This window comes from Salmo salar, chromosome ssa20 (assembly GCF_905237065.1).
Source record: "Salmo salar chromosome ssa20, Ssal_v3.1, whole genome shotgun sequence".
Taxonomy (NCBI): Eukaryota; Metazoa; Chordata; class Actinopteri; order Salmoniformes; family Salmonidae; genus Salmo; species Salmo salar.
The window spans coordinates 94,065,538-94,091,064 of NC_059461.1; the positions used below are offsets into that span (position 1 = coordinate 94,065,538).

Consider the following 25,527-nt stretch of genomic DNA (forward strand, 5'->3'; position numbering starts at 1 on the left):
AAACCCTTAACAGAGAGTTGCAGTCTGTTGTGGAATGGGTGGCCAGTAATAAACTGGTCCTGAACATCTCTAAAACTAAGAGCCTTTATTTGGTACAAATTGTTCCTTAAGTTCTAGACCTCAGCTGGATCTGATATTGAATGGTGTGTGTTGGACAATTTGAGAACTAAATTACTTGGTTTTACCTTAGATTGGAAACTGGTCAAAACATATAGATTCAATGGTTGTAAAGATGGGGAGAGGTCTGTCTGTAATAAAGAGGTGCTCTGCTTTTTTGACACCACATCCCTAAAAGCAAGTTCTGCAGGCTCTAGATTTGTCTTATCTTGATTATTGTCCGGTCGTGTGGTCCAGTGCTGCAAGGAAATACCTAGTTTAGCTGCAGCTGGCCCAGAACAGAGCGGCACATTTTGCTCTTAATTGTAATCAGAGGGCTGATATAAATACTATGCATGCCAGTCTCTCTCTCTTCGCTGAGAGTTGAGGAGAGACTGACTGCATCACTTCTTCTTTTTATAAGAAACATGAATGTGTTAAAAATTCCTAATTGTTTGCATACTCAACTTACACACAGCTGTGACACACACACACTTACCCTACTAGACATGCCACAAGGGGTCTTTTCACAGTCCCCAAATCCAGAACAAATTCAAGGAAGTGTACAGTATTATATAGAGCCATTACTGCATGGAACTCCCTTCCATCTCATATTGTTCAATTAAACAGCAAACCTGGTTTTAAAAAACAGATAAAGCAACACCTCACGGCACAACGCCTCTCTCCTATTGGACCAAGATAGTTTGTGTATTTTTTTTATTTCACCTTTATTTAACCAGGTAGGCCAGTTGAGAACAAGTTCTCATTTACAACTGCGACCTGGCCAAGATAAAGCAAAGCAGTGCGACACAAACAACAGAGAGTTACACATGGAATAAACAAACGTACAGTCAATAACACAATAGGAAAATCTATGTACAGTGGTCGGCTATTTACAGATGGGCTGTGTACAGGTACAGTGATCGGTAAGCTGCTCTGACAGCTGATGCTTAAAGTTAGAGAGGGAGATATAAGACTCCAGCTTCAGTGATTTTTGCAGTTCGTTCCAGTCATTGGCAGCAGAGAACTGGCAGGAAAAGCGACCACAGCAGGTGTTGGCTTTGGGGATGACCAGTGAGATATACCTGCTGGAGCGCATGCTACGGGTGGGTGTTGCTATGGTGACCAGTGAGCTGAGATAAGGTGGGGCTTTACCTAGCAGAGACTTATAGATGACCTGGAGTCAGTGGGTTTGGCAACGAATATGAAGCGAGGGCCAGCCAACGAGAGCGTACAGGTCGCAGTGGTGGGTAGTATATGGGGCTTTGGTGACAAAACAGATGGCACTGTGATAGACTACATCCAATTTACTTAGTAGAGTGTTGGAGGCTATTTTGTAAATGACATCGCCAAAGTCATGGGGGGCGGCAGGTAGCCTAGTGGTTAGTGCGTTGGACCGGTTGCAAGATCGAATCCCTGAGCTGACAAGGTAAAAATCTGTCGTTCTGCCCCTGAAAAAGGCACTGTTCCTAGGCCGTCATTGAAAATAAGAATTTGTTCATAACTGACTTAGTTAAATAAAGGTAAAATAAAATGTCAAGGATCGGTAGGATAGTCAGTTTTACGAGGGTATGTTTGGCAGCATGAGTGAAGGAGGCTTAGTTTCAAAATAGGAAGCCGATTCTAGATTTAATTTTGGATTGGAGATGCTTATCGTGAGTCTGGAAGGAGAGTTTACAGTCTAACCAGACACCTAGGTATTTGTAGTTGTCCACATATTCTAAGTCAGAACCGTCCAGCGTAGTGATGCTGGACGGACGATCAGGTGCTTGCAGCAATCGGTTGAAGAGCATGTATTTGGGTTTTACTAGCGTTTAAGAGCAGTTGGAGGCTACGGAAGGAGAGTTGTATGGCATTGAAGCTCGTCTGGAGGTTAGTTAACACAGTGTCCAAAGAGGGGCCAGAAGTATACAGAATGGTGTCGTCTGCGTAGAGGTGGATCAGAGAAATAACAGGCCCTCCGATTTGACACACTGAACTCTGTCTGAGAAGTAGTTGGTGAACCAGGCGAGGCAATCATTTGAGAAACCAAGGCTGTTGAGTCTGCCGATAAGAATACGGTGATTGACAGAGTCGAAAGCCTTGGCCAGGACGATGAAGACGGCTGCACAGTATTGTCTTTTATCGATGGCGGTTATGATATCGTTTAGGACCTTGAACGTGGCTGAGGTGCACCCATGACCAGCTCGGAAACCAGATTGCATTGTGGAGATGGTACGGTGGGATTCAAAATGGTCGGTGATCGGTTTGTTAACTTGGCTTTCGAAAATTTTAGAAAGGCAGGGCAGGATGGATATGGGTCTATAACAGTTTGGGTCTAGAGTGTCTCCCCTTTGAAGAGGGGGGTGACAGCGGCAGCTTTCCAATCTTTAGGGATCTCGGACGATACGAAAGAGATGTTGAACAGGCTAGGAATAGGGTTTGCAACAATTTCGGTGGATAATTTTAGACAGGGTCCAGATTGTCTAGCCCAGCTGATTTGTAGGGATCCAGATTTTGCAGCTCTTTCAGAACATCAGCTGTCTGGATTTGGGTGAAGGAGAAGCAGGGGGGGCTTGTGCACGTTTCTGCGGGGGGTGCAGAGCTGTTGGTAGGGGTAGCCAGGTGGAAAGCATGGCCAGCTGTAGAAAAATGCTTATTGAAATGATCGATTATCGTGGATTTATTGGTGGTGACAGTGTTTCTTAGCCTCAGTGCAGTGGGCAGCTGGGAGGAGGTGCTCTTATTCTCCATGGACTTTACAGAGTCCCAAAACCTTTTGGAATTAGTGCTACAGGATGCAAATTTCTGTTTTAAAAAGCTGGCATTGCTAACTGTGTGTATATTGGCCCCTGACTTCCCAGAAAATGTGCATATCGCGGGGGCTATTTGATGCTAATGCAGTACGCCACAGGATGTTTTTGTGCTGGTCAAGGGCAGTCAGGTCTGGAGAGAGCAACTAGGCATCATTTACTGACGGGATGAGGTCAATGTCCTTCCAGGATACCCGGGCCAGGTCGATTAGAAAAGGCCTGCTCGCTGAAGTGTTTTAGGGAGCGTTTGACAGTGATGAGGTGTGGGCGTTTGACCGCGGACCTATTACGGGCGCAGGCAATGAGGCAGTGATCGCTGAGATCCTGGTTGAAGACAGCAGAGGTGTATTTAGAGGGCAAGTTGGTCAGGATGATATATATGAGGATGCCCATGGTTACGGATTTAGGGTTGTACCTGGTAGGTTCCTTGATAATTCGGGTGAGATTGATGGCATCTAGCTTGGATCATAGGACGGCCGAGGTGTTATGCATATCCCAGTTAAGGTCACCTAACAGAATGAACTCTGAAGATAGATGGGGGGCAATCAATTCACATATGGTGTCCAGGGCACAGCTGGGGGCTGAGGGGGTTCTATAACAGGCGGCAACAGTGAGACACTTATTTCTGGAAAGGTGGATTTTTAAAAGTAGAAGCTCAAATTGTTTGGGTACAGACCTGGAAAGTATGACAGAACTCTGCAGGCTATCTCTGCAGTAGATTGCAACTCCACCCTCTTTGGCAGTTCTATCTTGTCGGAAAATGTTATAGTTAGGGATGGAAGTTTCAGGATTTTTGGTGGCCTTCCTAAGCCAGGATTCAGACACGGCAAGGACATCAGGGTTGGCGGAGTGTGCTAAAGCAGTGAATAAAACAAACTTAGGGAGGAGGCTTCTGATGTTAACATGCATGAAACCAAGGCTTTTACGGTTACAGAAGTCAACAAATGAGAGCGCCTGGGGAATAGGTGTGGTACTGCGGGCTACAGGGCCTGGATTAACCTCTACATCACCAGAGGAATAGAGGAGGAGTAGGATAAGGGTACGGCTAAAGGCTATAAGAACCGGTCTTCTAGTATGCTGGGGACAGAGAATAAAAGGAGCAGGTTTCTAGATGTGGTAGAATAGATTCAGGGCATAATGTACAGACAAGGGTATGGTAGGATGTGAGTACAGTGGAGGTAAACCTAGGCATTGAGTGACGATGAGAGCGGTTGCGTCTCTGGAGGCACCAGTTAAGCCAGGTGAGGTCTCCACATGTGTGGAGGGTGGGACAAAAGAGCTATCTAAGGCATTTAGGGTGAGGCTGAGGGCTCTACAGTGAATTAAGACAATAATAACTAACCTAAACAGCAGTGGACAAGGCATATTGACATTAGGGAGAGGCATGTGTAGCCGAGTGATCATAGGGTCCAATGAGCAGCAATAGGTAAGTCAGGGAGCCGTTCGGTAGTCGATACTACGCCAGGCGAGCTGGAAACACGGCGATTCAGACAGCTAGCGGGCCGGGGCTAGCAGATGCGACATCGCAACGGAAAAGCGTGTTGAAACCACCTCGGACGATTACATCGGCAGACCAGTCGTGATGGATCGTCGGGGCTCCGTGTCGGCAATAAAGGGTCCAGGCCTATTGGCAAAAGAGGTATTATAGCCCAAGAATTAGCTGGTTGACCATCTTCGGGTAGCTGGGAGATGAGCCTAGCTCCAGGCTAACTGGTGCTTGCTTCGGGACAGAGGCGTTAGCCAGCAGTAGCCACTCGGTTGCAGCTAGCTAGCTGCGATGATCCGGTGTAATGGTCCAGAGCTTGCAGTAGAAATCCGGTGAAGCGATAGGAGAAAAAGCAGTCCGATATATTCTGGGTTGATATCGTATGTACTGATATGTAGGCTACGTGTGCCTTTTTTTTTTTTTAAATGTATGTAGTTCTGTCCTTGAGCTGTTCTTGTCTATTAATGTTCTGTATTATGTTTCATGTTTCGCGTGGAACCCCAGGAAGAGTATCTGCTGCTTTTACAACAGCTAATGGGGATCTTAATAAAATACCCCAAAAAGGATATTTAATGATTACACAGGGATCATTAATATACAGTGATTACATAATGATTGTTATTTCCATCTCTTTGCTGCAGGATAACCTACACAGAAGCCATAAACATCCTCAACAGCAGCTCCAAGAAATTTGCTTTCAAAACAGATGTAAGTAGAGTACAGCTCTATTCTCTTTCAGAAGGAGATAACTGTAGTCTCTTTCAGAAGGAGATAACTGTAGTCTCTTTCAGAAGGAGATAACTGTAGTCTCTTTCAGAAGGAGATAACTGTAGTCTCTTTCAGAAGGAGATAACTGTAGTCTCTTTCAGAAGGAGATAACTGTAGTCTCTTTCAGAAGGAGATAACTGTAGTCTCTTTCAGAAGGAGATAACTGTAGTCTCTTTCAGAAGGAGATAGCTGTAGAGCTCTTTCAGAAGGAGATAGCTGTAGAGCTCTTTCAGAAGGAGATAGCTGTAGAGCTCTTTCAGAAGGAGATAGCTGTAGTCTCTTTCAGAAGGAGATAGCTGTAGTCTCTTTCAGAAGGAGATACCTGTAGAGCTCTTTCAGAAGGAGATAGCTGTAGAGCTCTTTCAGAAGGAGATAGCTGTAGAGCTCTTTCAGAAGGAGATAGCTGTAGAGCTCTTTCAGAAGGAGATAGCTGTAGTCTCTTTCAGAAGGAGATAGCTGTAGTCTCTTTCAGAAGGAGATAGCTGTAGAGCTCTTTCAGAAGGAGATAGCTGTAGAGCTCTTTCAGAAGGAGATAGCTGTAGAGCTCTTTCAGAAGGAGATAGCTGTAGAGCTCTTTCAGAAGGAGATAGCTGTAGTCTCTTTCAGAAGGAGATAACTGTAGTCTCTTTCAGAAGGAGATAGCTGTAGTCTCTTTCAGAAGGAGATAGCTGTAGAGCTCTTTCAGAAGGAGATAGCTGTAGAGCTCTTTCAGAAGGAGATAGCTGTAGAGCTCTTTCAGAAGGAGATAGCTGTAGAGCTCTTTCAGAAGGAGATAGCTGTTTATAAACAGATGTCAGTAGAGTACAGCTCTATTCTCCTTCAGAAGGAGATAGCTGTAGAGCTCTTTTCTAGAATGTTGTACCCTGTGTATTCTGTACTGTGTCAACCTGATTCAATTTTCACACCTTAGATTCTACGTTTTCAGGCATGTGTGGGGTCAAACCTTTTCTCTCTCATTCTCTTTCTGCCTCTTACTCCCTCCCTCCCTCCCTCTACCTCACCTCTCTCCCTACCTTCCTCTCCCTCCCTCTTTTACTCATTCTCTTCCCCTTTTCGTCTCCCTCCCTCCCTCCCTCCCTCCCTCCCTCCCTCCCTCCCTCCCTCCCTCCCTCCCTCCCTCCTCCCTCCCTCCCTCTACCTCACCTCTCTCCCTACCTTCCTCTCCCTCCCTCTTTTACTCATTCTCTTCCCCTTTTCGTCCCCCTCCCTCCCTCTCTCAGTGGGGCTGTGACTTGCAGACAGAGCATGAGAAGTACCTGGTGAAACATTGTGGCGATTTTCCTCTCTTCGTCACTGATTACCCCTATGCCCTGAAGCCCTTCTACGCACGAGACAACCAGGACCAACCTCTACACACTGTAAGATCACGTAGCACATGGAGGTCTAGTTTGAACGACACATCAGGTTATTATTATAAAAGAGAATGTGTTGTTAATGAGTCACCTTGTTAAATAAAGGCAAAACAAACTCCACTCCATAGTTAAAAATGTTCATTGGTTCACCTATTTCAGTTGAACCAGTTCCGGTCATTTCAGTTGAACCAGTTCCGGTCATTTCAGTTGAACCAGTTCCGGTCATTTCAGTTGAACCAGTTCCGGTCATTTCAGTTGAACCAGTTCCGGTCATTTCAGTTGAACCAGTTCCGGTCATGTCAGTTGAACCAGTTCCGGTCATTTCAGTTGAACCAGTTCCGGTCATGTCAGTTGAACCAGTTCCGGTCTTGTCAGTTGAACCAGTTCCGGTCATTTCAGTTGAACCAGTTCCGGTCTTGTCAGTTGAACCAGTTCCGGTCATTTCAGTTTAACCAGTTCCGGTCATTTCAGTTTAACCAGTTCCGGTCATTTCAGTTGAACCAGTTCCGGTCATTTCAGTTGAACCAGTTCCGGTCTTGTCAGTTGAACCAGTTCCGGTCTTGTCAGTTGAACCAGTTCCGGTCATGTCAGTTGAACCAGTTCCGGTCATGTCAGTTGAACCAGTTCCGGTCATGTCAGTTGAACCAGTTCCGGTCATGTCAGTTGAACCAGTTCCGGTCATTTCAGTTGAACCAGTTCCGGTCATTTCAGTTGAACCAGTTCCGGTCATTTCAGTTGAACCAGTTCCGGTCATTTCAGTTGAACCAGTTCCGGTCTTGTCAGTTGAACCAGTTCCGGTCATGTCAGTTGAACCAGTTCCGGTCATGTCAGTTGAACCAGTTCCGGTCATTTCAGTTGAACCAGTTCCGGTCATTTCAGTTGAACCAGTTCCGGTCATTTCAGTTGAACCAGTTCCGGTCATTTCAGTTGAACCAGTTCCGGTCTTGTCAGTTGAACCAGTTCCGGTCATTTCAGTTGAACCAGTTCCGGTCATTTCAGTTGAACCAGTTCCGGTCATGTCAGTTGAACCAGTTCCGGTCATGTCAGTTGAACCAGTTCCGGTCATGTCAGTTGAACCAGTTCCGGTCATTTCAGTTGAACCAGTTCCGGTCATTTCAGTTGAACCAGTTCCGGTCATTTCAGTTGAACCAGTTCCGGTCTTGTCAGTTGAACCAGTTCCGGTCTTGTCAGTTGAACCAGTTCCGGTCATGTCAGTTGAACCAGTTCCGGTCATGTCAGTTGAACCAGTTCCGGTCATTTCAGTTGAACCAGTGTCATCTGTAATTTTAAATGTACTTTCTTCCACACTTGCAGCCCAGTCATCCTTACGGTTTAGTGTAAAAGATGAAAGTCCTTTAGTCACCCAGTTGTGTGTGTGTGTGTGTGTGTGTGTGTGTGTGTGTGTGTGTGTGTGTGTGTGTGTGTGTGCGCCTCCCCAGGCAGCAGCAGTAGACCTATTGGTCCCCGGAGTTGGGGAGATGTGTGGAGGATCTCTGAGAGAGGACAGACTGGACCTACTGAAGACGCGACTAGCACAGTAAGAACACAACATTATCCCCTGAAATAACTCTTTTACAACTTTCAGATAAAATAACATGTCCAATACATATATACTGTATAAATACATACATATATACTGTATAAATACATACATATATACTGTATAAATACATACATGTATTCTGTATAAATACATACATGTATTCTGTATAAATACATACATGTATACTGTATAAATACATACATGTATACTGTATAAATACATACATGTATACTGTATAAATACATACATGTATACTGTATAAATACATACGTGTATACTGTAGAAATACATACGTGTATACTGTAGAAATACATACATATGTTCTGTATAAATACATACATATTTACTGTATACATACATATATTTGCCATACAACAGACAGAAATGTGAAAAGTGGAATATTGAGAATATATATTTACACAACACAGTCATTGATATGTACACATGGAATCAACACAATTTGGTAATTGTTTGTAATTGCTCGTCTGTTAAACACACATGCGTCTTCTTTAGGGCTGGCTTGGATGAGACATACGGATGGTAAGAGCATTTTAATTCAACACGTGTTGATATTGTGTAACTATGTTTGCTTATAATGAAGTACTTTATTATTTTCTACTCCGTTCTACTCTACACTGTTCTATTCTGTTATATTCTACTCTACACTGTTCTATTCTGTTATATTCTACTCTAATCTGTTATATTCTGTTATATTCTACTGTAATCTGTTCTATTCTGTTTTATTCTACTCTAATCTGTTATATTCTGTTCTATTCTACTCTACACTGTTCTATTCTGTTATATTCTACTCTAATCTGTTATATTCTACTCTAATCTGTTCTATTCTGTTATATTCTACTCTAATCTGTTCTATTCTACTCTAATCTGTTCTATTCTGTTCTATTCTACTCTAATCTGTTCTGTTCTATTCTGTTCTATTCTACTCTAATCTGTTCTATTCTATTCTGTTCTATTCTACTCTAATCTGTTATATTCTGTTATATTCTGTTATATTCTACTCTAATCTGTTCTATTCTGTTCTATTCTACTCTACACTGTTATATTCTACTCTAATCTGTTCTGTTCTATTCTGTTATATTCTACTCTAATCTGTTCTATTCTACTCTAATCTGTTCTGTTCTATTCTGTTCTATTCTACTCTAATCTGTTCTATTCTATTCTGTTCTATTCTACTCTAATCTGTTATATTCTGTTATATTCTGTTCTATTCTACTCTAATCTGTTCTGTTCTATTCTGTTATATTCTACTCTATTCTGTTATATTCTACTCTAATCTGTTCTATCCTGTTCTATTCACCTCTATTCTGTTCTATTCTACTCTATTCTGTTATATTCTACTCTACACTGTTCTATTCTGTTATATTCTACTCTACACTGTTCTATTCTGTTCTATTCTACTCTAATCTGTTCTATTCTGTTATATTCTACTCAAATCTGTTCTATTCTACTCAAATCTGTTCTATTCTACTCTAATCTGTTCTATTCTGTTCTATTCTACTCTAATCTGTTCTATTCTGTTATATTCTACTCTACACTGTTCTATTCTGTTATATTCTACTCTAATCTGTTCTATTCTGTTATATTCTACTCTAATCTGTTCTATTGTTATATTCTACTCTAATCTGTTCTATTCTACTCTACACTGTTATATTCTACTCTAATCTATTCTATTCTGTTATATTCTACTCTAATCTGTTCTATTCTGTTATATTCTACTCTAATCTGTTATATTCTACTCTAATCTGTTCTGTTCTATTCTGTTATATTCTACTCTATTCTGTTCTATTCTACTCTAATCTGTTCTATTCTGTTATATTCTACTCTAATCTGTTCTATTCTACTCTAATCTGTTCTATCCTGTTCTATTCTGTTATATTCTACTCTAATCTGTTCTATTCTACTCTATTCTGTTATATTCTACTCTAATCTGTTCTGTTCTATTCTGTTATATTCTATTCTGTTCTATTCTACTCTAATCTGTTCTATTCTGTTATATTCTACTCTAATCTGTTCTATTCTACTCTAATCTGTTCTATCCTGTTCTATTCTGTTATATTCTACTCTAATCTGTTCTATTCTACTCTATTCTGTTCTATTCTACTCTACACTGTTCTATTCTGTTATATTCTACTCTACACTGTTCTATTCTGTTATATTCTACTCTAATCTGTTCTATTCTGTTATATTCTACTCTATTCTGTTCTATTCAACTCTAATCTTTTCTGTTCTGTTATATTCTACTCTAATCGGTTCTATTCTACTCTATTCTGTTCTACTCTGCACTGTTCTATTCTGTTATATTCTACTCTAATCTGTTCTATTCTACTCTATTCTGTTCTACTCTGCACTGTTCTATTCTGTTATATTCTACTCTAATCTGTTCTATTCTACTCTAATCTGTTCTATCCTGTTCTATTCTGTTATATTCTACTCTAATCTGTTCTATTCTACTCTATTCTGTTCTACTCTGCACTATTCTATTCTGTTATATTCTACTCTAATCTTTTCTATTCTGTTATATTCTACACGGTTTGATTATGTTATATTCTACTCTATTCTGTTCTATTCTGTTCTGTTCTAATCTGTTCTATTCTGTTCTATTCTGTTCTGTTATATTCTACTCTAATCTGTTCTATTCTGTTATATTCTGTTCTGTTCTGTTCTATTCTATTCTAATCTGTTCTATTCTGTTATATTCTACTCTAATCTGTTATAGTCTACTCTATTCTACTCTAATCTGTTATAGTCTACTCTATTCTACTGTAATCTGTTATAGTCTACTCTATTCTACTCTAATCTGTTATAGTCTACTCTATTCTACTCTAATCTGTTATAGTCTACTCTATTCTACTCTAATCTGTTATAGTCTACTCTATTCTACTCTAATCTGTTCTATTCTACTCTATTCTGTTCTACTCTGCACTGTTCTATTCTGTTATATTCTACTCTAATCTGTTCTATTCTACTCTAATCTGTTCTATCCTGTTCTATTCTGTTATATTCTACTCTAATCTGTTCTATTCTACTCTATTCTGTTCTACTCTGCACTATTCTATTCTGTTATATTCTACTCTAATCTTTTCTATTCTGTTATATTCTACACGGTTTGATTATGTTATATTCTACTCTATTCTGTTCTATTCTGTTCTGTTCTGTTCTAATCTGTTCTATTCTGTTCTATTCTGTTCTGTTATATTCTACTCTAATCTGTTCTATTCTGTTCTATTCTGTTATATTCTGTTATATTCTGTTCTATTCTGTTCTGTTATATTCTGTTCTAATCTGTTCTATTCTGTTCTATTCTGTTCTGTTATATTCTACTCTAATCTGTTCTATTCTGTTATATTCTGTTCTGTTCTGTTCTATTCTATTCTAATCTGTTCTATTCTGTTATATTCTACTCTAATCTGTTATAGTCTACTCTATTCTACTGTAATCTGTTATAGTCTACTCTATTCTACTCTAATCTGTTATAGTCTACTCTAATCTGTTCTATTCTGTTCTATTCTACTCTATTCTACTCTAATCTGTTATAGTCTACTCTATTCTACTCTAATCTGTTATAGTCTACTCTAATCTGTTATATTCTACTCTAATCTGTTCTACTCTGCACTGTTTGATTCTGTTCTATCCTAATCTGCTGTATTCTGTCTGTCCAGGTATTTGGATCTGAGGCGGTTTGGTTCTGTCCCTCACGGTGGGTTTGGTATGGGCTTTGAGCGCTACCTGCAGTGTGTTTTGGGGGTCGACAACATCAAAGACGTTATTCCATTCCCCAGATACTCCCGCTCGTGCCTTCTGTAAACTATACACTGAGTGGACAAAACATTAAGAACACCTTCCTAATATTGAGTTACACCCCCTTTTACCCTCTCAGAACAGCCTCAGTTAATCTGGACATGGACTCTACAAGGTGTGGAAAGCGTTTCACAGGGGCGCTGGCCCATGTTGACCCCAATGCTTCCCACAGTTGTGTCAAGTTGGCTGGATGTCCTTTGGGTGGTGGACCATTCTTGATACACACAGGAAACTGTTTAATGTGAAAAACCCAGCAGCGTTGCAGTTCTTTACACAAACCGGTGCGCCTGGCACCTACCACCATACCCCGTTCAAAGGCACTTAAATATTTTGTCTTTCCCATTCACCCTCTGAATGGCACACAGACACAATCCATGTCTCAATGGTCTCAAGGCTTAAAAATCCTTCTTTAACCCGTCATCCTCCCCTTCATCTACACTGATTGAAGTGGATTTAACAAGGGACATCAATAAGAGATCATAACCTGGATTCACCTATATCATGGAAAGAGCAGGTGTTCATAATGTTTTGTCCACCCAGTGTACGGATCACTGGTCAGATGATTCGTTTGTAAAGATGTCACTGTTTTTTTTTTGTTTGTTTGATTTATAAAAAGTCAAAAATGATCAAATGTTGTCTGTTGTTGTTTTATATAAGAAACTGTCAAAAATAGTGTATAAATGAATAGCCGCAGGGAAGTAGGGGTGCCGAGGGCGCTGCAAACTACTGCTCATATGTTTAAATGTAATTCGCTACATCCGCAAATAACATCCGATAAACATTTATGTGACTAATAAAAAATGTGATTCGATGTTAATTGGACCAAATGTATTGTTGATTGAGTCTAGTACAGTTTCCCAAGAGTCCTTCAGGTGTACAGACAAGATCACACTACTGTTTACAGGAGGAATTCAGGTGCACAGACAAGATCACACTACTGTTTACAGGAGGAATTCAGGTGCACAGACAAGATCACACTACTGTTTACAGGAGGAATTCAGGTGTACAGACAAGATCACACTACTGTTTACAGGAGGAATTCAGGTGTACAGACAAGATCACTACTGTTTACAGGAGGAATTCAGGTGTACAGACAAGATCACACTACTGTTTACAGGAGGAATTCAGGTGTACAGACAAGGTCACTACTGTTTACAGGAGGAATTCAGGTGTACAGACAAGGTCACTACTGTTTACAGGAGGAATTCAGGTGTACAGACAAGATCACTACTGTTTACAGGAGGAATTCAGGTGTACAGACAAGGTCACTACTGTTTACAGGAGGAATTCAGGTGTACAGACAAGATCACACTACTGTTTACAGGAGGAATTCAGGTGTACAGACAAGATCACACTACTGTTTACAGGAGGAATTCAGGTGTACAGACAAGATCACTACTGTTTACAGGAGGAATTCAGGTGTACAGACAAGGTCACTACTGTTTACAGGAGGAATTCAGGTGTACAGACAAGATCACTACTGTTTACAGGAGGAATTCAGGTGTACAGACAAGGTCACTACTGTTTACAGGAGGAATTCAGGTGTACAGACAAGATCACTACTGTTTACAGGAGGAATTCAGGTGTACAGACAAGGTCACTACTGTTTACAGGAGGAATTCAGGTGTACAGACAAGATCACTACTGTTTACAGGAGGAATTCAGGTGTACAGACAAGGTCACTACTGTTTACAGGAGGAATTCAGGTGTACAGACAAGATCACACTACTGTTTGTATTATGATGACGAAACAAGGCTGAAGAAGGATTAACTTTTGACATCACATCCAGTTCCTGTGGTTATGTGATGATGGCCCTTGTTAGGTAATGGTGTCCAGACTAATTGTGTGAGTTCCTTCACTAACGCCCAGATGAAACTAGGCTTAAGATGCTTTTGGGAAACTGGGCCCTGGGCCAAAGCTACGTGGTGTAGTGTCTCTTTCCTCCACTAGATGGTGCGTTTTTTTACACCTCTTCCTCATTTCCTATCTCCTGTATTTTCTGTATCCTGTATCTTTGTCTTTCTGCCACCGACGAAAGATTCGCATTCAAGCGAAAGTTAATTAACCCACAAGTTTCTCTACACAACTTATAGGTGGAATAAAATGTTATCTTAGAAACCTATTAGCCTACTAATTAATTTGACTTTCATGCATTAAAAAGTTGGATGAAACCAATTGTCCTTATTTACAGATGAATGTTTCCATTCACCGACATGTTTACATTACGGTTTGTCTAAGTAGACACATAGTCTTTCTGCTATAGTACATCTCCTGTTTCCATGTTCACTATTTCATTTGTCTCTGCCCACTGAGCACAGACACACCAGTTTAACATCTACTTCTGATTTACATTTGGTTGAGATGTCAACTAAAGTGAATTAAACGTGAAATCAACAAAAACATGTCACCGGATTTAAGTTAAAAGTTGGGTGTGAAAAAACAAATCTTGACATTCCTATATGATTGATGTAAAACATATATATATTTTTCAATCCAATCCGTTTTCCGCGTTGATTCAACATCATCACATTGGATTTTTTTTAGGGGGTTGAAATGACATGGAAACGCTGTTGATTCAACCCGTTTTTACCCAGTGGGTGTGTCGTTTATACTACACTATTGTAGCGTCTGACTGCTTCAGCGCATAATGGACTCCGGACCAGAACAGCAGCACCGGGCTGATCAGACCGACAGAGAGAGAGACAGAGAGAGAGGAGCTGTGTCTGCGTCAAGCCAAGGCGCAGCGCCTGTCTGTTCATCCCAGCGCGGCTCTACTCGCCCGGAGCCCATCCCTGTAGTTCAGTGGGCGTGGTGTCAATTGGAAAACAAAGTGCAGAGACACCCTTCTCTACTTCCTACATCACCGGGATCCGTTGAGTTTACCCGCCGCTCGCTGGCTCGATGCTAGTTCACCGCTCAGCACAGCCGAGAAGAGAGGGACGAGAGATCGGTGAATGCGCTCCGGGGTTCCGCCAACCGGTTAGAGGTTGGATTCAGTTCTGTGCGTTATGGTGACACCAAGGACGAATAGCAGTCAGCAAGCATCTCGTCCTCTCTCTCTCTCTCTCTCTCTCTCTCTCCCTCCTAGCCGGCCTTGCGCTATAGACCAACGAGATAAATGGGCAGCAGACTGCACCAAACAGTGTCCGGTACCGATAACACCATTTCACATTGTCTAAAATAACTGGACGGGACCCGTCATGTACTAAAGAAAGACCAGTACACCAGTAGCGGTTAAGAGACTGGAACAGGATTTTTTTTGGAAGAAGCGGGTTGTTTGTTCAGTATGAGCGGTGGAGGAGAAATCATCTTCCAGGGCTGGCTGAGAAAGTCGCCACCAGAGAAGAAACTGAGGAGATATGTAAGTAATATAGAATACATTATTCTACTTTTTTGCGCACTTTTTTTCCCCCTCCCTCCTCAACAGCCTGTATTGACTCAATAAGCTGTGATAAGACGGACAGTTGTTCTGGCCGTTGCTTGTGTCTTGTCCACCCACTTTAGCTGGTATGTATAAAGTGTGAGAGAGAGAGAGAGAGAGAGAGAGAGACTGTTTTGTGGTTTGTTGTAATTTCTAACAGGTGCATACATCTAACCCAGAGAGTTACATGTTGCCTCCAATTTTCTCCTCTTGTGTTTTAGACTTATCTGATACTGCTCCCTCTGTGTTTTGAAGTCATGTGACAGCAGGTTGTCCAGCCATTAAGGCACTTTACCCTAATTCAGGGATGGGCTTTTTTGGTGAGGATGGGGGACCCAGATAAAAACGGAACTCATCAGGAGGGGCCGGCAGTGGCTCGTGGGTCACACCTTTTACATTTACATTTAAGTCATTTAGCCACAAATTAGCCACTCACCTTTGTGTACATTAAAGACAAAAAAAAAAAAAACATTTTAAGTTTTAAAATTAATTTCCTGCAATTCTACACATTTTGCCATGAGGGTTTTAAGGCAAAAAAAACGTCTGCAGTTTTTAATATGATAACTGATGATCAAGGGGCCCCACTGGTACTACAAGTTTGGATAGCTGGCTTCTAGACTAATTTACCAATCAAAAACATTTTAGCTGACATGGGCTAGTTAAGTGACTGCTGATACACAATAAAATGTAGAAATGTCACCTTGTGTATTCTATTATTCTGACTGTCAACAGTAAATTGAGAGCCCGACTGAATTCCCACCATATAAAAATAATCCCTTCCCTAATTGCTCCTGTAAATCGCTCTGGATAAGAGCATCTGCTATAATGACGTAAATGTAATGTGCTTCCTAAACCAACTGTATTCATGAATGTATGTGCCTTTTCATACTGGGACTATATTTAACTGGTAGTTAAAGGCCTGCAGAGGAAGCTGTGCTCACAATGGGGCTCTATAGTACCATAGAGATGCCGTCTGGCCGTCCGTCTGTCTGGCTGTCCGTCTGTCTGGCTGTCCGTCTAATGCTGTTAAGGACAGATGTCCCCATAATTGCCTGTAAACTGCTCAGTAGCAGAAGGAAGAAATATATAATATAACTCTCATGTTTCTAGGCAGTCATTGTAAACAAGAATTTGTTCTTAAATGACTTGCCTAATTTAAATAAATAAATACAAATCCACTGAAAATAATTTAACTGCTGTCTGTGTTGCCTTGATATGAATGAATATTACTGTAGTCACCAATATTTAATCTGTAAGGACTGGACATGCATTGTGTCCCTCCCTACTTTTGACCAGGACCATTTAGTAGTGTCATTTGGGAAAGTATGTCTGTCTCTGGACACGACATGTGAACAGCATCATCCAACTGATAGTTCTAAACACAGGAGGACATGGTGACTGATGGTTCTAAACACAGGAGGACGTGGTGACTGATGGTTCTAAACATAGGAGGACATGGTGACTGATAGTTCTAAACACAGGAGGACGTGGTGACTGATGGTTCTAAACATAGGAGGACATGGTGACTGATGGTGATAAACACAGGAGGACGTGGTGACTGATGGTTCTAAACATAGGAGGACGTGGTGACTGATGGTTCTAAACACAGGAGGACATGGTGACTGATGGTGATAAACAGAGGAGGACGTGGTGACTGATGGTTCTAAACATAGGAGGACGTGGTGACTGATGGTTCTAAACATAGGAGGACGTGGTGACTGATGGTTCTAAACACAGGAGGACATGGTGACTGATGGTTCTAAACACAGGAGGACGTGGTGACTGATGGTTCTAAACATAGGAGGACGTGGTGACTGATGGTTCTAAACACAGGAGGACGTGGTGACTGATGGTTCTAAACACAGGAGGACGTGGTGACTGATGGTTCTAAACACAGGAGGACATGGTGACTGATGGTTCTAAACATAGGAGGACATGGTGACTGATGGTTCTAAACACAGGAGGACGTGGTGACTGATGGTTCTAAACACAGGAGTACATGGTGACTGAAGGTTCTAAACATAGGAGGACATGGTGACTGATGGTGATAAACACAGGAGGACGTGGTGACTGATGGTTCTAAACATAGGAGGACGTGGTGACTGATGGTTCTAAACACAGGAGGACATGGTGACTGATGGTTCTAAACACAGGAGGACGTGGTGACTGATGGTTCTAAACATAGGAGGACGTGGTGACTGATGGTTCTAAACACAGGAGGACGTGGTGACTGATGGTTCTAAACACAGGAGGACATGGTGACTGATGGTTCTAAACATAGGAGGACGTGGTGACTGATGGTTCTAAACACAGGAGGACATGGTGACTGATGGTTCTAAACATAGGAGGACATGGTGACTGATAGTTCTAAACACAGGAGGACGTGGTGACTGATGGTTCTAAACACAGGAGGACGTGGTGACTGATGGTTCTAAACACAGGAGGACGTGGTGACTGATGGTTCTAAACACAGGAGGACATGGTGACTGATGGTTCTAAACATAGGAGGACATGGTGACTGATGGTTCTAAACACAGGAGGACGTGGTGACTGATGGTTCTAAACACAGGAGTACATGGTGACTGAAGGTTCTAAACATAGGAGGACGTGGTGACTGATGGTTCTAAACATAGGAGGACATGGTGACTGATGGTTCTAAACACAGGAGGACATGGTGACTGATGGTTCTAAACACAGGAGGACATGGTGACTGATGGTTCTAAACACAGGAGGACATGGTGACTGATGGTTCTAAACACAGGAGGACATGGTGACTGATGGTTCTAAACACAGGAGGACATGGTGACTGATGGTTCTAAACACAGGAGGACATGGTGACTGATGGTTCTAAACACTGGAGGACGTGGTGACTGATGGTGACAAACATAGGAGGACATGGTGACTGAAGGTTCTAAACATAGGACATGGTGACTGATAGTTCTAAACACAGGAGGACGTGGTGACTGATGGTGATAAACACAGGAGGACGTGGTGACTGATGGTGATAAACACAGGAGGACGTGGTGACTGATGGTGATAAACACAGGAGGACATGGTGACTGAAGGTTCTAAACACAGGAGGACATGATGACTGATGGTGATAAACACAGGAGGACATGGTGACTGAAGGTTCTAAACACAGGAGGACATGGTGACTGATGGTGATAAACATAGGAGGACATGGTGACTGATGGTGATAAACACAGGAGGACATAATGACTGAAGGTGATAAACATAGGAGGACATGGTGACTGATGGTGATAAACATAGGAGGACATGGTGACTGATGGTGATAAACATAGGAGGACATGATGACTGATGGTGATAAACATAGGAGGACATGATGACTGATGGTTCTAAACACAGGAGGACATAATGACTGAAGGTTTACATCTTGAGCACCACCCCAACATCAACGAACTGTATGTTAAAATGGCACGTTTATATGTTTGTAGTAGAATATATATATATATTCTACTACAAACATAGAAACGTGTGTGTGTATATATATATATATATAAAATGTTACAATATATTTCAAAAAATATATTTTTGTTTTAAATTCAAAATACAGATCAACATTCTTACATCATACAAAACAGAACGCAGGTATTAATGAGAGAATACTGGAACAAACCAAAAATATAACCTTTGTGATGGTTACCACAGCTAAGATGGGTTTCCATTAGTGTAGCTTGGAACGCCTTTGATTTACATTTGAGTCATTTAGCAGACGCTCTTATCCAGAGCGACTTACAGTAGTGAATGCATACATTTCTCCGTACTGGTCCCCCCCGTGGGAATCGAACCAACAACCCTGGCGTTGCAAACACCACGCTCTACCAACTGAGCCACACGGGACCACAGAAATAAACTCTCTGAAAGGTATTGGAAACTCTTTCAATTGTTATAAATTGTTCATATGTGAGAATATTACCCTTTGTTGTCGAAAACATCAAGAACAAAGTCAATATTCCTCTCATGCCAGCTGGTGTAGAACAATGCCTTATTCCTTATAGTTATGTCTGAATTATTCCACAAAAGATGTTTGTAGTAGAATATAGAGGAAGATAAGTGTTTCCATTGACATCATCAACCAGTTAGTAAGTAATGCCTACTCATAATTTGTTAAAAATCACATGATGCAAACCGATTTAATGTCATTGGAAACACTTCTTTTTTACTACAGAACATAGAAGCTTTTGAAATATGTTGACGTTGGGGTGGTGCTGACCTGTAAATTCATATGATATATTACGTCTTGCAAATTCATATGAAATGTTACATGATCGTGTTGAATCTCTTGAACTGAATCAGATTGGATTTATGATAGCAGTGACGGTCATGAGACAATCTGTGGCAAATACAGCTGGCTAGTGTTTATCAATGGTGTTGCATTACAAACCCATCTCTATATCTCTCGTCTTTCTCTCTCGTTTCTCTCCTCGCTCTCTCTCTCTTGTTTCTCTCCTCGCTCTCTCTCTCTCGTTTCTCTCTCTCTCTCTCTCGTTTCTCTCCTCTCTCTCGTTTCTCTCCTCTCTCTCGTTTCTCTCGTTTCTCTCCTCTCTCTCTCTCTCGTTTCTCTCCTCTCTCTCGTTTCTCTCCTCTCCTCTCTCTCTCGTGTTTCTCTCCTCTCTCTCTCTCTCGTTTCTCTCCTCTCCCCTCTCTCTCTCGTTTCTCTCCTCTCCTCTCTCTCTCGTGTTTCTCTCCTCTCTCTCTCTCTCGTTTCTCTCCTCTCTCTCGTTTCTCTCCTCTCCCCTCTCTCTCTCGTTTCTCTCCTCTCCTCTCTCTCTCGTTTCTCTCCTCTTTCTCTCTCTCTCGTTTCTCTCCTCTCTCCTCTCTCTCGTTTCTCTCCTCTCCTCTCTCTCTCTCGTTTCTCTCCTCTCGCTCTCTCTCTCGTTTCTCTCTCTTTCTCTCTCGTTTCTCTCCTCTCTCTCGTTTCTCTCGTTTCTCTCCTCTCTCTCTCTCTCGTTTCTCTCCTCTCTCTCGTTTCTCTCCTCTCCTCTCTCTCTCGTGTTTCTCTCCTCTCTCTCTCTCTCGTTTCTCTCCTCTCCCCTCTCTCTCTCGTTTCTCTCCTCTCCTCTCTCTCTCGTGTTTCTCTCCTCTCTCTCTCTCTCGTTTCTCTCCTCTCTCTCGTTTCTCTCCTCTCCCCTCTCTCTCTCGTTTCTCTCCTCTCCTCTCTCTCTCGTTTCTCTCCTCTTTCTCTCTCTCTCGTTTCTCTCCTCTCTCCTCTCTCTCGTTTCTCTCCTCTCCTCTCTCTCTCTCTCTCTCTCTCTCTCTCTCTCTCTCTCGTTTCTCTCCTCTTTCTCTCTCTCGTTTCTCTCCTCTCCCCTCTCTCTCTCGTTTCTCTCCTCTCCCCTCTCTCTCTCATTTCTCCCGTCTCTCGTTTCTTGTTTCTCCCCTCTCTTTCTCGTTTCTCTCCTCTTTCTCTCTCTCTCTCTCTCTCTCTCTCGTTTCTCTCCTCTTTCTCTCTCTCTCGTTTCTCTCGTTTCTCCTTTCTCTCTCGTTTCTCTCCTCTTTCTCTCTCGCTCTCTCTCTCTCTCTCTCTCTCGTTTCTCTCCTCTCTCTTTCTCGTTTCTCTCCTCTCTCTCTCTCTCTCGTTGGGAATCGCTTCTTTTTTGAAGCGAGGTTGTAGAATTTAACGTCTCTTTTATGGATTTTGATAATTAGCGTGATTCGGCCTAATTCTGCTCTGAATGCATTATTTGGTTTTACGTTGTACACAGGATATTTTTGCAGAATTCTGCATGCAGAGTCTCAATTAGGTGTTTGTCCCATTTTGTGAATTCTTGGTTGGTGAGCGGACCCCAGACCTCACAACCATAAAGGGCAATGGGTTCTATAACTGATTCAAGTATTTATAGCCAGATCCTAATTGGTATGTTGAATTTTATGTTCCTTTTGATGGCATAGAAGGGTCTTCTTGCCTTGTCTCTCAGCTCGTTCACAGCTTTATGGAAGTTACCTGTGGCGCTGATGTTTAGGCCGAGGTATGTATAGTTTTTTTGTGTGCTCTAGGGCAACGGTGTCTAGATGAAATTTGAATTTGTGGTCCTGGCAACTGGACCTTTTTTGGAACACCATTATTTTATATTACTGAGATTTACTGTCAGGACCCAGGTCTGTCAGAATCTGTGCAGAGGATCTAGGTGCTGCTGTAGGCCCTCCTTGGTTTGGGGACAGAAGCACCAGATCATCAGTAGACATTTGACTTCAGATTCTAGTAGGGTGAGGCCGGGTGCTGCAGACTGTTCTAGTGCCCTCGCCAATTCGTTGATATATATGTTGAAGAGGGTGGGGCTTAAGCTGCATCCCTGTCTTACCCCACGGCCCTGTGGGAAGAAATGTGTATATTGCCAATTTTAACCGCATGCTTGTTTTTTTAATCAACAAAGCATGAGAAGACTTTGCCTTTGTTTTGGTTTGTTTGTTTGTCAATTAGGGTGTGCAGGGTGAATACGTGGTCTGTCGTACGATCATTTGGTAAAAAGCCAATTTGACATTTGCTAAGTACATTGTTTTCACTGAGTAAATGTACGAGTCTGTTAATGATAATGCAGAGGATTTTCCCAAGGTTGCTGTTGACGCATATCCCACTGTAGTTGTTGGGGTCAAATTTGTCTCCACTTTTGTGGATTGGAGTAATCAGTCCTTGGTTCCAAATATTGGGGAAGATGCCAGAGCTGAGGATGATGTTAAAGAGTTTTAGTATAGCCAATTAGAATTTGTGGTCTGTATATTTTATAATTTCATTGAGGATACCATCAACCCCACAGGCCTTTTTGGGGTTGGAGGGTTTGTATTTTGTCCTGTAGTTCATTCAAGGTAATTGGTGAATCCAGTGGGTTCTGGTCGTCTTTAATAGTTGATTCTAAGATGTGTAATTGATATTGTGTATATTTTTTGCTGTTTGTTCTTTGTTATAGAGCCAAAAAACTGGTTTATTCATACAGCTCCATTTTGGATAGATAACTCTTCGTGTTGTTATTTGTTTAGTGTTTTCCAATTTTCCCAGAAGTGGTTAGAGTCTACGGATTCTTCAATTACATTGAGCTGATTTCTGACGTGCTGTTCCTTCTTTTTCCGTAGTGTATTTCTGTATTGTTTTAGTGATTCACCATAGTGAAGGCGTAGACTCAGGTTTTCTGGATCTCTGTTTTTGGCTGGACAGGTTTCTCAATTTCTTTCTTAGTTTGATGAAGAATGTAAAAACCTATTTGTCATTGTTGATCATTTTCTTAGGTTTTTACATTCTTCATCAAACTATTTGTCATTGTTGATCATTTTCTTAGGTTGTCTGCTTGATATTTTGTGATTTGATAGGGAAGCTGAGAGGTCAAATATACTGTTAACATTTTCTACTGCCAAGTTACCACCTTCACTATTACAGTGAAACATTTTGTCCAGGAAATTGTCTAGAAGGGATTACATTTGTTGTTGCCTAATTGTTTTTTGGTAGGTTTCCACACTACTTTCCTTCCATCTATAGCATTTCTTAATATTATTCAGTTCATTTCGATTTGATGCCTCATGATTGAGTATTGCTCTGTTCCAAGTAGAGTGTGATTTTGCTGTGATCTGATAGGGGTGTTAGTGGGCTGACTGTGAACGCTCTAAGAGAGTCGTTTGAGGTCAGTGATAAAGTAGTCTACAGTACTACTGCCAAGAGATGAGCTATAGGTGTACCTACCATAGGAGTCCCCTCGAAGCCTACCTACTTCAGCACACAGGGGGTGTATGAGGGAGGGAATACAGTGACCTTCAGGTAGGTGTTTGTCCCCCTGTGTGCTGAGGGTGTCAGGTTCTTGTCCAGTTCTGGCATTTAGGTCACCACAGACTAGTACATGTCCCTGGGCCTGGAAATGATTGATTTCCCCTTCCATGATGGAGATGCTGTCTTCATTAAAGTATGGGGATTCTAGTGGGGGATATAGGTAGCACACAGGAGGACATTTTTCTCTGGTAAGATCATTTCCTTTTGAATTTCTAGCCAAATGTAAAATGTTCCTGTTTTGATTCATTGAATAGAGTGGGTTAGGTCTGCTCTATACCAAATTAGCATCCCCCCTGAGTCTCTTCCCTGTTTCACACCTGGTAGTTTGGTGGATGGGACTACCAGCTCTCTGTAACCTAGAGGGCAACCAGTGGGTCCGTCTCCTCTATACTAGGATTCTTGTAGGATGACAATGTCTGTATTTCCAATTGAAGTCTGGGTTTCTGCTCTTTAGGCCAAAGGCAGATGACCTCAGTCCTTGGATATTCCAGGATGAGATAGGGAAGGCTTTGTGTTCCATAAAGTGTCCAATGTTGTTGTTGGTTGTGTGGTTTGGCCTCAGGCTAGTAAGTGTGAGCAGAGCCTGCTGAGCATCTGGTACATGCCATTGTCTTGGGCTAGTGTAAGAGTGGGGGTTTGCCTATATGGGGTGTGGGTATTGTTGGTTTGGAGGGTATTGATTGGTGGTGCTGTGGTCTGGATGTAGGTCCTCTATGTGTAGGTCTGGGGGGGGTCCTGAAGCTCTGGAAGAGTCTCTCTGTGTGGGTCCTCTATGTGTAGGTCTGGGGGGGGGGGGCTGAAGCTCTGGAAGAGTCTCTCTGGGGGGGGCGCCTGAAGCTCTGGAAGAGTCTCTCTCTGGGGGGCGCCTGAAGCTCTGGAAGAGTCTCTCTGGGGGGGCGCCTGAAGCTCTGGAAGAGTCTCTCTGGGGGGCGCCTGAAGCTCTGGAAGAGTCTCTCTCTGGGGGGTGGGGGGCGCCTGAAGCTCTGGAAGAGTCTCTCTCTGGGGGTGGGGGGGGCCTGAAGCTCTGGAAGAGTCTCTCTCTGGGGGGCGCCTGAAGCTCTGGAAGAGTCTCTCTCTGGGGGGCGCCTGAAGCTCTGGAAGAGTCTCTCTCTGGGGGGGCGCCTGAAGCTCTGGAAGAGTCTCTCTCGGGGGGCGCCTGAAGCTCTGGAAGAGTCTCTCTGGGGGGGGCGCCTGAAGCTCTGGAAGAGTCTCTCTGGGGGGGCGCCTGAAGCTCTGGAAGAGTCTCTCTCTGGGGGGTTGGGGGCGCCTGAAGCTCTGGAAGAGTCTCTCTCTGGGGGGGCGCCTGAAGCTCTGGAAGAGTCTCTCTGGGGGGGGGCCTGAAGCTCTGGAAGAGTCTCTCTCGGGGGGGGCGCCTGAAGCTCTGGAAGAGTCTCTCTGGGGGGGGGCCTGAAGCTCTGGAAGAGTCTCTCTCTGGGGGGGCGCCTGAAGCTCTGGAAGAGTCTCTCTCTGGGGGGGTGGGGGGGCCTGAAGCTCTGGAAGAGTCTCTCTCTGGGGGGTGGGGGGGGCCTGAAGCTCTGGAAGAGTCTCTCTCGGGGGGGTGGGGGGGGCCTGAAGCTCTGGAAGAGTCTCTCTCTGGGGGGGTGGGGGGGGCCTGAAGCTCTGGAAGAGTCTCTCTCTGGGGGGGTGTCTGTTGGTCCTATGTGAGGTGTTGGGGCTTTGTCTTGTGTCTTTCCTCTCTCTCTCGTTTCTCTCTCTCGTTCTTTCTCTCTCGTTTCTCTCTCCTTCTCTCTCTCTTTCTCTCTTGTTTCTCTCTCTCTATCGCTGGTTTCTCTCTCTCTCTCTCTCTCTCTCTCTCTCTCTCTCTCTCTCTCTCTCTCTCTCTCTCTCTCTCTTGTTAGAACCCTTTTGGGTTCCATGTAGAATCCTCTGTGGAAAAGGTTCTACCTGAAACTTAAAAGGTTCTCTTCAAAGCGTTCTCCTAAGGGGACAGCTGAATAACCTTTTTTTCTTAAAGTGTTCTATCTAGAACCTAAGAGTGTATAGCTGGCTTTGCCATGATGTGATCTTTGTGTGTGCGTTTCATCGGGTGGAAATCCTTCCCTGTCCGCTATGTCTTCACTCAGTCTGTCTGTCAGTCTGTCTGTCTCTCCTGCATGTCTTCAGAAGGCCGACCACTCAGTCTGTCTGTCTGTCTCTCCTGCATGTCTTCAGAAGGCCGACCACTCAGTCTGTCTGTCTGTCTCTCCTGCATGTCTTCAGAAGGCCGACCACTCAGTCTGTCTGTCTGTCTCTCCTGCATGTCTTCAGAAGGCCGACCACTCAGTCTGTCTGTCTGTCTCTCCTGCATGTCTTCAGAAGGCCGACCACTCAGTCTGTCTGTCTGTCTTTGCTCATTGTTCTCTTTTTCTCTGTGTGTGTGTGTGTGTGTGTGTGTGTGTGTGTGTGTGTGTGTGTGTGTGTGTGTGTGTGTGTGTGTGTGTGTGTGTGTGTGTGTGTGTGTGTGTGTGTGTGTGT

At 42.9% G+C, this 25,527-nt stretch overlaps 2 protein-coding genes across 4 annotated transcripts in view; both read left to right on the forward strand.

Moving 5' to 3' along the window:
* Window positions 1-12,673, forward strand: part of nars2 (asparaginyl-tRNA synthetase 2, mitochondrial) — a 28,593-nt gene extending 15,920 nt beyond the window's left edge. The window contains exons 10-14 of the mRNA XM_014163702.2: window positions 5,016-5,082; window positions 6,363-6,500; window positions 7,934-8,031; window positions 8,551-8,577; window positions 11,718-12,673. Of these exons, the coding sequence (XP_014019177.1) occupies window positions 5,016-5,082; window positions 6,363-6,500; window positions 7,934-8,031; window positions 8,551-8,577; window positions 11,718-11,862 (475 nt within the window). The 3' untranslated portion in view covers window positions 11,863-12,673. The remainder of the gene's footprint in view (window positions 1-5,015; window positions 5,083-6,362; window positions 6,501-7,933; window positions 8,032-8,550; window positions 8,578-11,717) is intronic.
* A 1,842-nt stretch (window positions 12,674-14,515) lies between these two features.
* gab2 (GRB2-associated binding protein 2) overlaps window positions 14,516-25,527 on the forward strand; it is a 162,346-nt gene continuing 151,334 nt past the window's right edge. Inside the window, exon 1 of one of the 3 annotated variants that reach the window (XM_045704159.1) lies at window positions 14,516-15,218. In XM_045704159.1, coding sequence (XP_045560115.1) covers window positions 15,144-15,218 — 75 coding nt within the window. In that variant the 5' untranslated portion in view covers window positions 14,516-15,143. The remainder of the gene's footprint in view (window positions 15,219-25,527) is intronic. The other 2 variants (XM_045704158.1, XM_045704160.1) reach the window with 2 other exon arrangements.